Source organism: Panthera onca, chromosome B4 (genome assembly GCF_046562875.1).
Source record: "Panthera onca isolate mPanOnc1 chromosome B4, mPanOnc1 haplotype 2, whole genome shotgun sequence".
Taxonomy (NCBI): Eukaryota; Metazoa; Chordata; class Mammalia; order Carnivora; family Felidae; genus Panthera; species Panthera onca.
In genome coordinates this window covers 77084826-77099669 of record NC_138345.1, presented here as the reverse complement: position 1 = coordinate 77099669, position 14844 = coordinate 77084826, and the positions used below count along the sequence as shown (strand labels likewise).

The window sequence follows — 14844 nt, the reverse complement described above, 5'->3', positions numbered from 1 at the left end:
ACAACATTGGATGACGAGTCAGCTTTCCCAAGACGTCTGCACGAGGCCTGTATACCTTTTTCTCACTGTTGCTTCTTCTGTTTTGTGGAAAGACAATGAATGCCCTTGTCTGCATTTCCCAAAACCTTGTGAAGGAGGGCAACAACTTCTTTTGATTATGGCCCTTCAGAAACAGCCTCACTGTGATCCCATGACAAACTAATTTTTCACTTCTTCTAAAGAATTAGAAGATTCAGAATCCACAAAAGTCTTTCTTTCACCTGAATTATTAACTGACTCTGGATTCTTACCCAAATTCAAGGTCTCTGAGTTTGCAACCATAACAAACCGTTAACATATTTGGTTCCAAACAGTCCTTTCAAGATAACAATGCTGTTTTAAAATGGCTTTGAGGTTTTATTCATCAGCTATTGCTTCATGTTTATACCTGCACTGTATCTTCCCAAATCCACTTGGTTAATTCTTTTAGTGTGTACATTCATAAATTTGACAACTCAGAAGAAATTATCAATTTTTTGAAAACCACAAACTACCAAAATTCAGCCATGAAAAAAACAGTCTGAATAGTCCTGTTAAAAAAAAAAGAAAGAAAGAAAATAAATTCCAGGCCCCGGTTTCACTGGAGAGTTTTATCAAACATTTCAGGAAGGAATGCCAATTTTATATAATCTCTTCCAGAAAAGAGGATGGAATTATTTCCCAACTTGTTTTATGAGGCCCAAGACATTACAAAAAAAGAAAACCACAGACCAGTATCTCATGAATTTAGATGCAAAAACCTCAACAAAGTGTTAGCAAATTGAATCTAGCAATATATAAAAAGAACATAACACCATGCTCCGGGGTGCCTGGGTGGGTCAGTCAGTTAAGAGTCTGACTTTGGCTCAGGTCATGATCAGTTCATGAATTCCAGCCCTGCATCAGGCTCTCTGCTGTCAGCACAGAGCCTGCTTCAGATACTGTCCTCTCTCTCTGCCCCTCCCCTGTTCATTCTCTCTCCTAAGTAAATAAACTACAAAAACAAAAACAAAAAACAAAGCACCATGGCCCAAGTGCTATTTACTTCAAGTATGCAAGGCTGGTTCGACATTTAAAAATCAATCAATGTAATCCACCACATCAACAGGCAAAAGGAGAAAAAAATCATGACTGCATTCCAATGGATGTAGAAAAATCTCATTTCATGAAATTTAATCTCATTTCATGGGAAAAAAAAACTCTCAAAAACTAGGAATAGAGGTAACTTCCTCAAACTCACAAAGAGCATTTATAAAAAACCTACAGCTAATATCAGACTTGATGAAAGAATGAATGCTTTTCCTTTAACACTGGGTACAAAGAAAGGATGTCCATTCTCACTACTCTATTCAACATAGTTCTGGGAGTTCTAAATGGTGCAATAAGGCAAGAAAAAAAGAAGTAAAATGTATAATAATTGGAATAAACTGGAATAACTGGAAAAAAAAAAGAAATGAAACCATTTCTATTTGCAGATGACTGTGTACATAGAGTATCACAAGGAATATTAAAAACATAACAAGAATAAAAAATCATCACTCCTAAAACTAATGTTACAAGGTATAATAAGATCAATAAACCAAAGTCAGTTGCATTTCTATATCCTAACAAGAAACAAGTAAAAATCAACACAATGTAATTTGTAATAGCTCCAATGAAAGTATGCAATATTATTTACAATTGTTCTAAAAAAAAAAAAAAAAACTAAACACTTAGGTATAAATCTAACAAAACATGTACAGGATCTGTACACTGAAAAAGACAAAATACTATGGAAAAAAGCAAAGGAAATTAAATAATTGGAGAGATTTACTATATTCAAGGATTGGAAGATTCAACCAGATATCAATTCTCCCCAACTGACATAGACAAAGTTATTGTAAAATTTATACAGAAAGGGAAAGGCCCTAAAACAATTTTGAAAAAGAAGAATAAAATGGAAGTAATCTTTCTTCTTGATGTTAAGGCTTTCTATACAGAGTAATCAAGACAGCATGGTACTGACAGGAGGAGAGCACATAGATCAATGGAACACAACAGAGAACCAGAAACAAATATGCCCAAATAATTTCTGACAGAGGTACAAAAGTAATGCAGTGGTGCTGCAATTGTACATCTGTAAGCAAAAGCAAAAACAACCCTCTCAAATCTACACAAAAATTAACTTAAAATGGATCATGGATTTAAATGTAAAACATAAAACTAAAAACTTTTAGAAGAAACAAAAAATCTTTGAATTTGGGACTAGAAAGAATTCTTAGACATCAAAAGCACAAACCATAAAAGGAAAACTTAATAAAATGGACCTGGTCAAAATGTAAAACTTTTGGCTCTGTGAAAGACCCTGTTAAATGAATGAAAAAGAAAAATCATTCTTCTCTCTCCCATACCATCCAAGCTGGAAAAATCCAAATAAAACTCACCTAGGTTTCTAAGTTACCCTATAGGAGAATCTTTCTTTACCAAAAAGAAAGGAGAATCTTTCTTTAACAAAGAATGTCCAAGATGTTAGATAGAGTATCTCCAAGGTAAGAAAGAATTATCAAAGGCACCGATGCACATACACACACACACATTCTTAGCTTATCCCTGGATGAACCTTGAGTTAAGTTTTCATGTCAAAAAATATGAATGGCATGGGGGCGCCTGTCTGGCTCAGTCAATAGAGCATGTGACTGACTCTTGGTCTCAGGGTTGTTAAGTTCAAACCCCTCACTGCAGTGTAGACATAATTTAAAAAATTGAATTTAAAAAATATACGAATGGCATGAAGATCAAGCTGTTTTAAAAAGGTATTTTGTAGCCAAGCCTATTTGTAATTTCTTCCATATCCTCATTCATCCTCATCCTCTGCCTGGAGACAACAGACTCTGGAGTTTTAGTGGATACTATGATGCAACTCACAGATCCCTTTTCATTAGTAAAAGACTTATTCCCCAGCTGCTGGAGTACAGCCGCTAGCAGACAGTGTTCAGTTGTCGGCCCTCTTAGGAACTGGCTTGGCTGATGAGTCACCTTGCCTGAGGTCACACACACCCCTTCTCAGGTCGGTCAAGATCCAATGACTGGTGCATGCTGGGATATAAAGGCCTGGCTGCTCCCTTCCCCTAATTCTGAAGAGCTATCTCAGCTTCAAAGCTCTCTAGGGGGTCAGTTGAGGCCTTCCTGGAGACTGAATCCCAGTCCCACTTCTCCTCCCGCCCAATCCTGCTTCTTTCTCTTCCTTTACTTTCCACAGGTTGTAATCCCAGGAAGACTCCCTAATAAACCTCCTACATGCTAATCTCCATCTCAGGGTCTGCTTCCCAGGAAACCCAAACTGTGACAGAAGTCAAACTGCTAGAAATGAAATCATGTCTCTAGCCTTACTAGCTGTGTAGAGGTTATAAAGGACAGTAGGTTAACATGAGGTTTAAAGATATTAAAACATGTAAAATGCTTAGAAATGCACCTGGCACACAGTGGACACTCAATAAATGTTAGCTGTCACTATCATCATTGTTTTCCCCATTCACACCCGGTTAAAATATACAAATTTCTCTACATTATGAGAATTACTGATATTTATGAGCTGGAAAAGACCTTAGAGATCACCAAGTCTGACACTCTTAATTTCCAGATGATGAACATCAAATCTAAATAAGTAACTTAGTGACAAAACCAGAGTTCAGACCAGGTCTTCTGAACGCTTCCATCATTCTTGTTATCAGGCAAGACTGCCTCTCAATCTACATATACTTTGTAATTAAATGAAATTCACCAATTACTAAGTCCCTCCCCTTCACTTTCCTGCCAAAATTGAACCTCAGCTCTCTTCTGAAGAACACTACCTCTCCTATAGCTCTCTCCTTCACTCATACCATAAACCTACAGATAGGGTGTGTGTTCCCTTTGCTTTTCATCAGTACTTCCAGACCACTGTCCCTTCAAAGTCCTCCCCTAAAAGCGTCCAACTTCAAGGCTCATAGCAACAGACCGTCCTTATGGCAGTCACGTCCCCTCATTTCTTTCAGACGTTAGCCTGCAGACCAACCTATTCTTTCTAATACTATTCCTGATATAATCTGTGGTATTCTCAATATGCAACATCCAGTAACCTTCCACACCCAGACCTCTTTTATTCTTCTCCAAAACCCTGTCTTCCACCCTCTTCAGCTACCTGCTCCTGTGGTCATACACTACAAGGTTTCTAAACAGGCATTTGGGGCAGGACAATTCTTCCATGTGCAGGAATATCCTGTTCTCAAACTCAAGTATCTGTCTATCTGAGATATCACCTACTTCCAATTCATTACCTCTACTATTTGGACGCTCAACAATTCTTGGGACTCCACACGAACCTATAATCCATGAGCCTACTACTATTTTTTCCCCTGCTCTTCACCCTATAAAGTACCTACTTCCTTCCTTATACAGCTTCAATTTCATGGCCCAGCATTATAATCACTGTATCACGCACACCATCAATGCCCTTGTCTTTTCCTGCTTCATTGTAGTCCTTAACTAAATATCAACCCTGTTAACTCCCCTACTCTACACGTGTAACCTGAATGCAAACCATACCTGAACTGGACTGGAGAAAAAATACACAACTGAATTTAACAGTCTCACTTTATCTTTTTTTTTTTTTTAATTTTTTTAACGTTTATTTATTTTTGAGACAGAGAGAGAGCATGAACGGGGGAGGGTCAGAGAGAGAGGGAGACACAGAATCTGAAACAGGCTCCAGGTTCTGAGCTGTCAGCACAGAGCCCGACGTGGGGCTCGAACCCACGAACTGTGAGATCGTGACCTGAGCTGAAGTCGGACGCTTAGCCGACTGAGCCACCCAGGCGCCCCTAACAGTCTCACTTTAAATTCATGATCAAACTTCAAGTGGACTGACGGAGTGCCTTGGCTGGTTAGGCGTCTGACTTCAGCTCAGGTCATGATCTCACAGTTTGTGGGTTCAAGCCCTTCATCAGGCTCTGTGCTGACAGCTCAGAGCCTGGAGCCTGCTTCAGATTCTGTGTCTCCCTCTCTCTCTGCCCCTCCCCTACTCGTGCTCTGTCTCTCTGTCTGTCTCTCTCTCTCTCAAAAATAAACATTAAAAAAAAAAAAAAACCCAAAAACTTCAAGTGGACTGTTAATGATCTCCAGCAATTCTGCTACATATCCGTAGTCCATTTACATTTCTCACTGTCCCAACAGACAGACTACTTCACATGTTCTCCTTGTTTCCTATCTTCTCAAAGCATTTTATTTCACTGAAAAACAAAGAAGTTATCAAAAGAAAACTTTCAGAGTATCTCATCCCCAATCTACCCACCTACTCTATATTTACTTTCTTTCTTACTATGAATGACGTACCTGTGCTCCTATAAAATAAATTTTTCCACCTGTAGACTAAATCTCGTTCCCTCTCCTTAAGGACTTCATCCCAAAATTGACTTCTCTTTCCTGTATCATCAAATTTTCCCCTTCTATTGCATCATTCACATCAGTGTACCAACAGACTGTTGGTATTCCTCCCATCTCAAAAAGTAGTAATAAAAGCAAAGCTCCCATGACCTACAAACCTCTCCAGCAACTTTATTTCTTAGCCCTCTCTGCAACAAAACTCCTCAAAGGAGTTGTCTATTCATTTTGTTGTCAATGAGTGTCCAATTCTTTTCTTCTTCTCTTTCTCCATGTTCTCTTGGATCTAATTAGATTTTTACCCCTCCCCCCCACTGAAATAGTTCTTAAGGCTGTCAATAAATTTCATGTTGCTAAATACAGTCAATTCTTACTATTTGTGGTAGTTACATTCTATAAAGTTGCATGTGCACAGAATTGGCAAATACTGAACCATTGCTCCAGAGGGAATATGGAGGTAGGTTCCTGCAAGCTCCTGGGCACCTTATTTGCATAAACTGGTCAACATATAACCAGTGTTCCTGTTTAAAGATACCTTTTTAGTATATATAATGTTAATCCATTAACACTAAACCCAAGAACAGCAAAACTACAACTCATGCTTGAACGAAACTTATTTAACACATATATTTTCTCCATAAGGTACATCACAGCCTCCTTGCACTTAGACAACACCCAGTACAACTCCGGGAGGCCATTTCAAACAGCACAATCACCAACAAAAAGCAAAACAATGCAAAAAATATGGCACTAACTAGACTACAAAAAGAACTGTTTATAGTATGAGAGCTAAAATAAGACAAAGCACTGGCGTCTTGTTCGATGTCAGCTGGAATGGTGTGCATTAAATGACTCCATTTTTTCACCACTCTGGGCATGTATACTAATGATCACAGAAGTCCTGGACTGATTCCAGGGTTACTAATAAATTTTATCAAGTAGGCAAATCTGCAAATACAGAATCCTTGAATAATGAAGACTGACTGTGTAAGGGTTGCTTTTTATTCCTTATTCGACATGCTAGCAGCATTTGACATTAGACCATCGCCTTATTCTTGATTTCCAAGATTCTAATTTCTCTTGATTTTCCTCTTAACCTCACTGACCAACCTACCCCAGTCAAATCCACTGACCTCATCTATGAGTATACAAGACCCCCAGTAATCTCATCTAGTCCCATGACTTTAATTACACTTATGTTACAAAGATATTGTCCCACAGCTCTTGGATGCTCTGGTCTGTTTTTCCCCTATTTGTTTTCAGTGTGGATAATTCCTGCTGATCTATCTTTAAGTCCACTGATTCTTTCCTTGGCTATGTTAAATCTGCTAACAAGTAGTCCTAAAATATACTTCATCTATATCAAAATTTAATTTTAGCATTTTCATTTGACCTTCATATACTTTTCATTCCTATGCTGAAATTTACCCTTATACATGTTGTCCACCTTTTCCACTAGAGCCTTTACTATGTTATTTACTGGTATTTTTTTTTTAAGTCTTTTTTTTTTTTTTTTTTTTTTTTTTTTGAGAGAGCAGGTACACGTGCATGAGCGAGCCGGGGAGTGGTAGAGAGAGGGAGAGAGAGAATCCCAAGCAGCCCCGATTCAGGGCTCAATCCCATGAGCTGAGAGATCATGACCTGAGCCAAAATCAAGAGCCAGATGCTTTAACCAACTGAGCCACCCAGGTGCCCCTATTCATTGGTATTTTTAAATTCACTGTCTGACAGTTCTGGTAACTATGTCATCCTCAGTCTATTGATTATTTTGATTCTTGAACAGTGGATTATTTTTTCTTATTTTTTGCATGTTTCATAATTTTTGTCTGAATGATGGACATCATGTATAAAACAACACAGACTGAGTTAACAGTATAAAAATGGGTATGGCTAAGCGCACCCGGGTGGCTCTGTCGGTTAAACAACCAACTTCGGCTCAGGTTATGATCTCCCAGTTCTTGAGATGGAGCCCCACACTGGGCTCTGTGCTCTCAGTGCAGACCCTCTGTCTCCCTCTCTCTCTGCCCCCCTCCCTTGCTCACTCGCTCCCTCAAAAATAAACAAACATTTAAAAAATGGGTATGGCTCTTCTTCTCCAACCTGTTAGTTGGGGGACTGAAGGGAAGGGTTGAGTCATCTATTCAGGGATTGGGCTGGGCTTGGATTTTGTTGTTAGGATTACCTTAAGTGCACTATCTGCTTCCAATTCCTCTAGTGCCACCTTCTGCTTAGGGTGGGAGCTGGTTTGCCCAGAGTGTTTTCTCAGTGTTCTCGCTCCACCCTCAGCTTTAGGTTTTCTCTGGGCACCTTCCCCAGAGACTCTCTCCACAGTCTTGCCCCTCCCCTGGGCAACTGCTGTTGCTTTTACTTGCTAGCAGGGAACAGGGAAGTTCTCCATTATCCTGGCTCGGTCTCAGGCAAGCCCTGTATCTCTGGGTCTCAGGGGTTGGGCTTTCTCCCAGTAGTAGGAAAACTAAAGGTCTTAAACCCAGAACAGTTTCCTCCCCTTCTCTCAAGGTTTATGGGTTTTGTTTTTTTTTTCCTTTCATTCCTCCTAGCCACAATGGAAAATGGAGTTTATCCCCTTCCCCCAGTGGCTTAAAGCTGTTTTCCACAGGGAGAAAAGGGTCCAGGCAGGCCCGTACCACCTAATGAGCCTTTCTGTGGCCTCCCCTGCTTTCCCCAATTTTTCTCAAGAGAAACCGTTGGGAGGACCTTGGAGAAACACCAACAGCTGGGGGTTATCTACCATGTATCTGCAGCTCTCAAAGATTCTATACTCTCATGCAGCCCACATTTAGGCTTTAGCAATTCATTAAAGACTTAGCTGAATTCTCCTTTCCCCTTGTATGACAGCCCTGTCTTCTTCCTGTGCTCCGTTACAGATTAGCCAGGCCTACACCCCACCTCTGATGGATCAAGAGAGATTATGACTTTGTACATTACAGCTCATTCTTATTTTAAGATGGGAGCAATACTCTTTTCAGCTTTCTGTATCCTAAGTGGAAGCCAGAAATCACTTTGTGAATTTAAATACAATCTATATACCCACAACTCCTAAATTTACATTTCTAGTCTGGACTTCTTCCCTAGACTCTGGACCATATATATCCAACTGCCTACTGGACAAATCTACACAAACTCTAAGGTAACCCCCATGATCCCCACCTCTTAGTATTCATGCCTTTGAATAATCCTTTCCCCTTGAGTGTGGGAGGGACCTGCAACTTGCTTCTAATCAACAGAATAAGGCAATGGGGTATCATTCCCGCAATTACATTACATTTTATGGCAAAGGAATGGAACATCGTTCCATTGATTATATTATATAGTATCATAAAAGACTCTGTCTTGCTAGCCGACTCATTCTCACCCTTCTGACACAGGTAAGGGAAGCAGGCTGCCATGCTGTGAACCGCATGGGGAGGGCCACCTGGCAGCAAATTGCAGATGACCTCTAAGATCTGAGCGTGGCTTCCAGCCAACAAAAAACTGAAGCTCTCAGTCCTACAGCTGCAACAAAATGAATTCTGCCAACAACCCGAGTGAACTTGGAAGTGATTCCTCTCCAGTCTAACCCACAGGTAAGAACCCAGCCCCAGCCAATACCAGAGTATGTAGCTAAGAAGTTTCTGACCTCACAGAAACTGTGAGATAATAAATGCTGTGTTCTTGTGAGCCATTAAACTTGTGGTAATTTGTTTTGCAGCACAGAAAACTAATATAGATAGTATCACCAACTTCACATGCCTAAAAGCCAAATTCCTGATTGCCAATATTACCTCCAAAAGAAAAAACATGCTCTAGTGTTGTCCATCTTAATTAAGTGGCAACTCCATTCCTCCAGTTATTCAAGCCCAAAACTACAGGGTCTATCTCAATTTCTTTTTTTTTCCTCCAAAATCCACACGTAATCCAAAAGTAAACACTGTTGGTTTCACAAGCAAATTATATCCACAATCTAACTTTATCTCACTACCACCACTGCTACCACTTTGGTTCAAGTCACTATCACCTCTCATGTGCATTATTACAACAGCCTCCTAAGCGGTTTTCCTGCTTCCACTCGACAGAGCAGCCAAAATGGTCCTACTAAAATATCAGTTAGATAACGTTTTTACTCAAAACACTCCAAAGGGTCCTCATCCTACCCAGATTAAAAGCCAAAAGACTTCCAGTGGCATACAAGGCCTACCTTATCTGACACTCCCCTTCCCACTCCAAACCTCTCTGCCTCATCTTGTGTCATTCTCCCCTCGTTCATCTGCCACCACACCAGCCTCCGTGATGTTCCTTAACCGTGCCAAGTACATATCAGTCTCAGCATTTTACAACTGTTAGTCCATGTAACTGAAGAGTTATTTCTACTACTCTTCTCTGACCACTTTATATAAAAAGGCAAGTCCGCTTGTCCCCACCAGCTCCCTATCCCTCCTACCCTGTTTTATCAGTCTCCACAATACATACTATGAACTGATATCTGTTTTATTGCCTGTCTCCTCAAAATTAGAATGTAATTTCCATAAGAGCAGAGACTTCTGTTCACTGCGATACTACTGTATTAGATACTGTTTCCTTACAATATTTAGAGTCTAATCAAGTAGTCAAGCCACAAGAATTTGAACAGTCACGTTATTTTTCAAAATCACTACAAAATTACTTAATCACTTGGAAATGTACTTATTCTACAACACTATAAATATGCTTCTAAGGAAACTTGAAAAACATTCACATCTCCCCAAAATAACTGAAATACACACGTAAGCCAAGTGAATTTAAACATCTCTGTGGAGGGCGCTATTAACAGAAAGATAACTGAAAGACTCCATAACTATTTTTCCAGCACCATCTGGAGTAGATATAATTATTCCACACAGATGCAGCCAAATAATATAGAAGGATACATCAAGCTGGAAGGATTAATAACCCTTTAGGGCCCTGGCTCTTAAAGGCTTTGGTCTAAAGACCCTTTAACACTCTTAAAAACTGAGGACCCCACAAAATTCTCATTTTATGGGCTTTTAATCTACTAACACTTACACTTAAATTAAAACAAGGGACACCTACAAGACTCAGTCGGTTAAGCATTCAACTCTTGATTTTGGCTCAGGTCATGATCTCACGGTTCATGAGATCGAGCCCATGTTGGGCTCCATGCTGACAGCACAGAGTCTGCTTGGGACTCTCTCTCCCCCTCTCTGTCCCTCCCTTGCTGTCTCTCGAAATAAATAAGTAAACAACAGCAAAAAAAAAAAAAAAAATCAAAAAATTTAAAAATATTTACCAGTTTATTTTAAAATAATATAAATCTATTACACGTTAATATGTTTTCATTTCTATAACTAAACTCCACCCCCCTAAATTAGTGAGAGAATAGTATTGTTTTATATTTCTGCAAATTACCTTAATGTTTGAGTTAATAGAAAACGGCTGAACTCTCTTAGCTGCTTCTACCTTAAATATGTTGCCATATGTTGTTTTGGATGAGATACATGAACAAAGTCTGGCCTCACACATACATGTAGTTGGAAAAAGGAAGTCTGTTTTAATAGTCTTTTCAGATAATTGTGGATATTCTTCGATACCACATTAAAACTCAACAGGTTGTTTGCAATGTACACTCTGAACGTTGCACTGCATATTCTGTTAACATTAAAATCCATTAGTCTACCTTGTACTTTGACCAAATCTTATACTCATGCATGATTTTGTACACAAGTTTGCAACTAAAAAGTCTATAACTACTGGAAAACTGTCAAGCTCACAATTGTAAATACAAGTTTTCCAAAATTCTAATTTTTGCTTGAAAATCCAAATCTTATCGCTGACAACAAATAGTTGTTTCCTTGAAATGGATCAGATGCATGGATCAGACAATTTGAAATTTGTAAAATGTCAATTCTATAATATGCATGCCTATCAATTGAAGTTCTCTTACGTATACATGCCTATTTTCCAGTTAAGCAGAAATATTTTCTATCTATCCATAATAAATCTATTGAATTAAAGATGGTTTGCCTCTTAAAACTATTCGTCTGTTTCAAGTTAGCTCAAAGAGCCAGTTAATTTTTCATTTTTCTCACACAGCAACAAAATCAGTCTGAAAAAAATCTAAACAATCATGCCCCATGTAAAATGAAATCTACTTCTTCAAGTTTTGAGAAGTATATACATATTAAAACAACACTAAATATACTTCACATGAAAGAAAATAAAACTGAGTGATCTTGACAGGATTTTTAAATCAAATCTACCTTCCTTCCATACATTTCAACATTTTACACTTCTTTCTGCTTGGTTCTTTTTATGAAATATTCCTAATTAGCTCAGTATTTTGGTTGGGAAAGGCCTTACCTGTTGAGCAATATGAGAAATATGAGCTCCCTGAACTGCAGAACCAGGTTGCGGTGCTGTCTCTGAAGTGTTACTCTTGTGGGAATCTTCCATAATCAACTATAAGAGGAAAAAAGTTAGTTAAAAGATGCTTCCTAACTTCATTTTCAAGAAATCCTAAGACATTTCTTTTCTAAACATGTACTTTTTCAGAGGAACAGACAAAGCTTTTCTATGCTGTGGGCTGAGCTCAATTTATCCAGACTCAATATGTTCTGACGCTCTGTTCTGTGTAGAAATCTAACTATAAGATCTCAAGAAATGGCAAATAAAAGTGCTATAGAATATGTATAACATACTGCATAGTTGTATAAAAACTGGCAACATGGATGTCTCCATAGAAGAGAATTGGTAGCTATGGAACAGTGATAGTAAAGACTTTACCCTGCATACTTTTTCATTTTTAAAATTTTGACCCACATGAACATGTTAAAATTTAATAAATGGCACATATACATGTAAATCATTGTGACTACATTTTCAAATGTTATCCCACTCAAGAAGTATGATAGTCTTCTGGGGTGCCTGGGTGACTCAGTCAAGTGTCTGACTTCGGCTCAAGTCATGATCTCATGGTTCATGGGTTTGAGACCTGAATCAGGCTCTGTGCTGGCAGCTCAGAGCCTGGAGCCTGCTTTGGATCCTGTGTCTTCCTCTCTCTGCCTGCTCACATTCTGTCTCTCTCTCAAAAATTAAATAAACCTTTTTTAAAGTTAAAAAAAAAAAAAAAAAAAAAAAAAAAGAAGTATGATAGTCTTCCTATCCATGGACACAAGCATCCTTCTCCAGTCTAGGGAACAGTTTTCTCATTGCACACATACTTCTTTACAGAGAATTCACTGAGTAAAAGCTGAACTAAACAAGTAACACCATACCTAAGTAGGTTCTAAAGATCTAGATAATCGACTACAGGATATGCAGGCTTGGTAAGAACAAGAATGAATGGGTTATGAGAGATGGGATATGTCAAATGGGAAAAGAACCACTCAGAAAAAGACTGCTGGGGCGCCTGGGTGGATCAGTTGGTTAAGCGTCCAACTCTCGGTTTCAGCTCAGGTTCAGGAGTTTGAGTGCCGTGTCCGGCCCTGTGCTGACAGTGCGGAGCCCACTTGGGATTCTCTCTCACCCTCTCTCTCTCTGCCACTTCCCCACTGTGCTGTCTCTAAGTAAATGAAAACAAAAGTTGTAAACTTCCCCTACGTATAATTTTGTATCTTGTTCCCACTTATCACTAGTATTTTCTAGATTTTAAACTTTTTATTTAAAAAAAAAATTTTTTTTTAACGTTTATTTATTTTTGAGACAGAGAGAGACAGAGCACGAACGGGGGGAGGGTCAGAGAGAGGGAGACACAGAATCTAAAACAGGCTCCAGGCTCTGAACTGTCTGCACAGAGCCCAACACAGGGCTCGAACTCACGGACCGCGAGATCATGACCTGAGCCGAAGTCGGCCGCTTAACCAACTGAGCCACCCAGGCGCCCCTCTAGATTTTAAACTGAAACATATTTAGGGGCGCCTGGGTGGTTCAGTCAGTTGGGCACCTGACTTTGGCTCAGGTCATGATCTCACCATTCGTGGGTTCAAGCCCTGCATCGGGCTCTGTGCTGACAGCTCAGAGCCTGGAGCCTGCTTCAGATTTTGTGTCTGGCTCTCTCTCAGCCCCTCCCTTGTTTGCACTCTATGCCCCTTTCTCTAAAAAATAAAAATATTAATAAAAATTGAAAAGAAAACTGAAACATATTAAAGGCTACACAATATTCCATCCAGTGAATAGATACGATTCATAATTTTTTACCAAACAAGACAATATTGTGATTGATATCTTTGGTACATAAAGCTTTTCCACAATTAAAATTATTTCTATAGGATACATTCCAAAAAAGAGAATTGCCTGATCAAAGAGTTTGAATATTTAAAGTTTTCTGAAGGAATTACACTCTATCAGAACCACATGAAAAAGCAGATAGGTGAAAAACAATATATTGTTTTACATTTCTTTTAATTCTCTATTAGTTGTGTGAGATATCTGTTCATATTATCTGTCCATCCATCTACCAGATTTTAGTTTTTCTTTTTAGCCTATATTTCTTAATATAAATTTCATTCTATCACGTGGATATAAATATTTTTCCAATGTGATTTAACTACGATTACCTTAAAACTTTTAATTTTGGCAAATTCATCTATTCCTTCCTATGTTGTTTCTTCAACTGCTTTTAAGGTCACATACAGTCCCTTCTTTAGGAAGAGCATAGTGGTTTTTAATCTCCACTGATACAAGTGTATCTCCGCAGACTAAATATACAGACAGCATCAAAAATGGAATGATCTATTTTCTACATACTGCCTCTATTTTTTTAAGCATTTTATTTTTAAGTCATCTCTACACCCAACATGTGGCTCAAATTTACATCCCAAGATCAAAAGTGGTATGCTCTACTGACTGAGCCAGCCAGGCAGCCCTAAAATGCCTTTTTTAACACTCCATTTCAGAAGACGTAAGTTAGAATGCAGAAAAAAAATGTATAGTGCTAAAGCACTGAAAGAAACTATAAAAGATGTTTAAAAACCTTAAATTACTGGAAATGATACTTTTCTGTTTCACTGTGACTCACTGATTTTTCCTCCATAACAGTATCATTAAGAAACCCTCTCTCTAATGGAAACTAACACAATCAACAAAACACACATTTCCTACTAAAAACCACTACAGTCAGCAAATAAGATTTTGGACAATTATTACAACCACATTTCCTATGGAAAATAAGATAGCCTATTTTCTATAATTTTTTAAAGAGTAATCAACTAAGGGCACCTGGGTGGCTCAGTCAGTTGAGCATCCAACTCTTGGTTTTGGCTCTGGTCATGATCTCATGGTCTCCTGAGTTCAAGCCCCAGGTGGGCCGGGCACTGGCAGTGAGGAGCCTGTTTGAGATTCTCTCACCCTCACTCTCTGCCCCTCCCCCCACTCACAAGGTCTCTGTCTCTCTCAAAATAAACTTTAAAAAAAATGGGGCGCCTGGGTGGCTTGGCT

General features: G+C 38.8%; 1 protein-coding gene across 5 annotated transcripts in view; it reads right to left on the bottom strand.

The window, feature by feature from the left end:
• The window catches only part of ATF1 (activating transcription factor 1), a 75843-nt gene that overhangs the window by 56495 nt on the left and 4504 nt on the right, over nt 1–14844 (bottom strand). For all 5 annotated transcript variants that reach the window (XR_009617287.3, XM_060657637.3, XM_060657638.3 and 2 more), the window contains exon 2: nt 11770–11868. Coding sequence is in view for 4 of the 5 variants with exons in the window: in XM_060657637.3 (XP_060513620.1) it covers nt 11770–11862 (93 nt within the window). In the remaining variant the exon portion in view is untranslated. The remainder of the gene's footprint in view (nt 1–11769; nt 11869–14844) is intronic.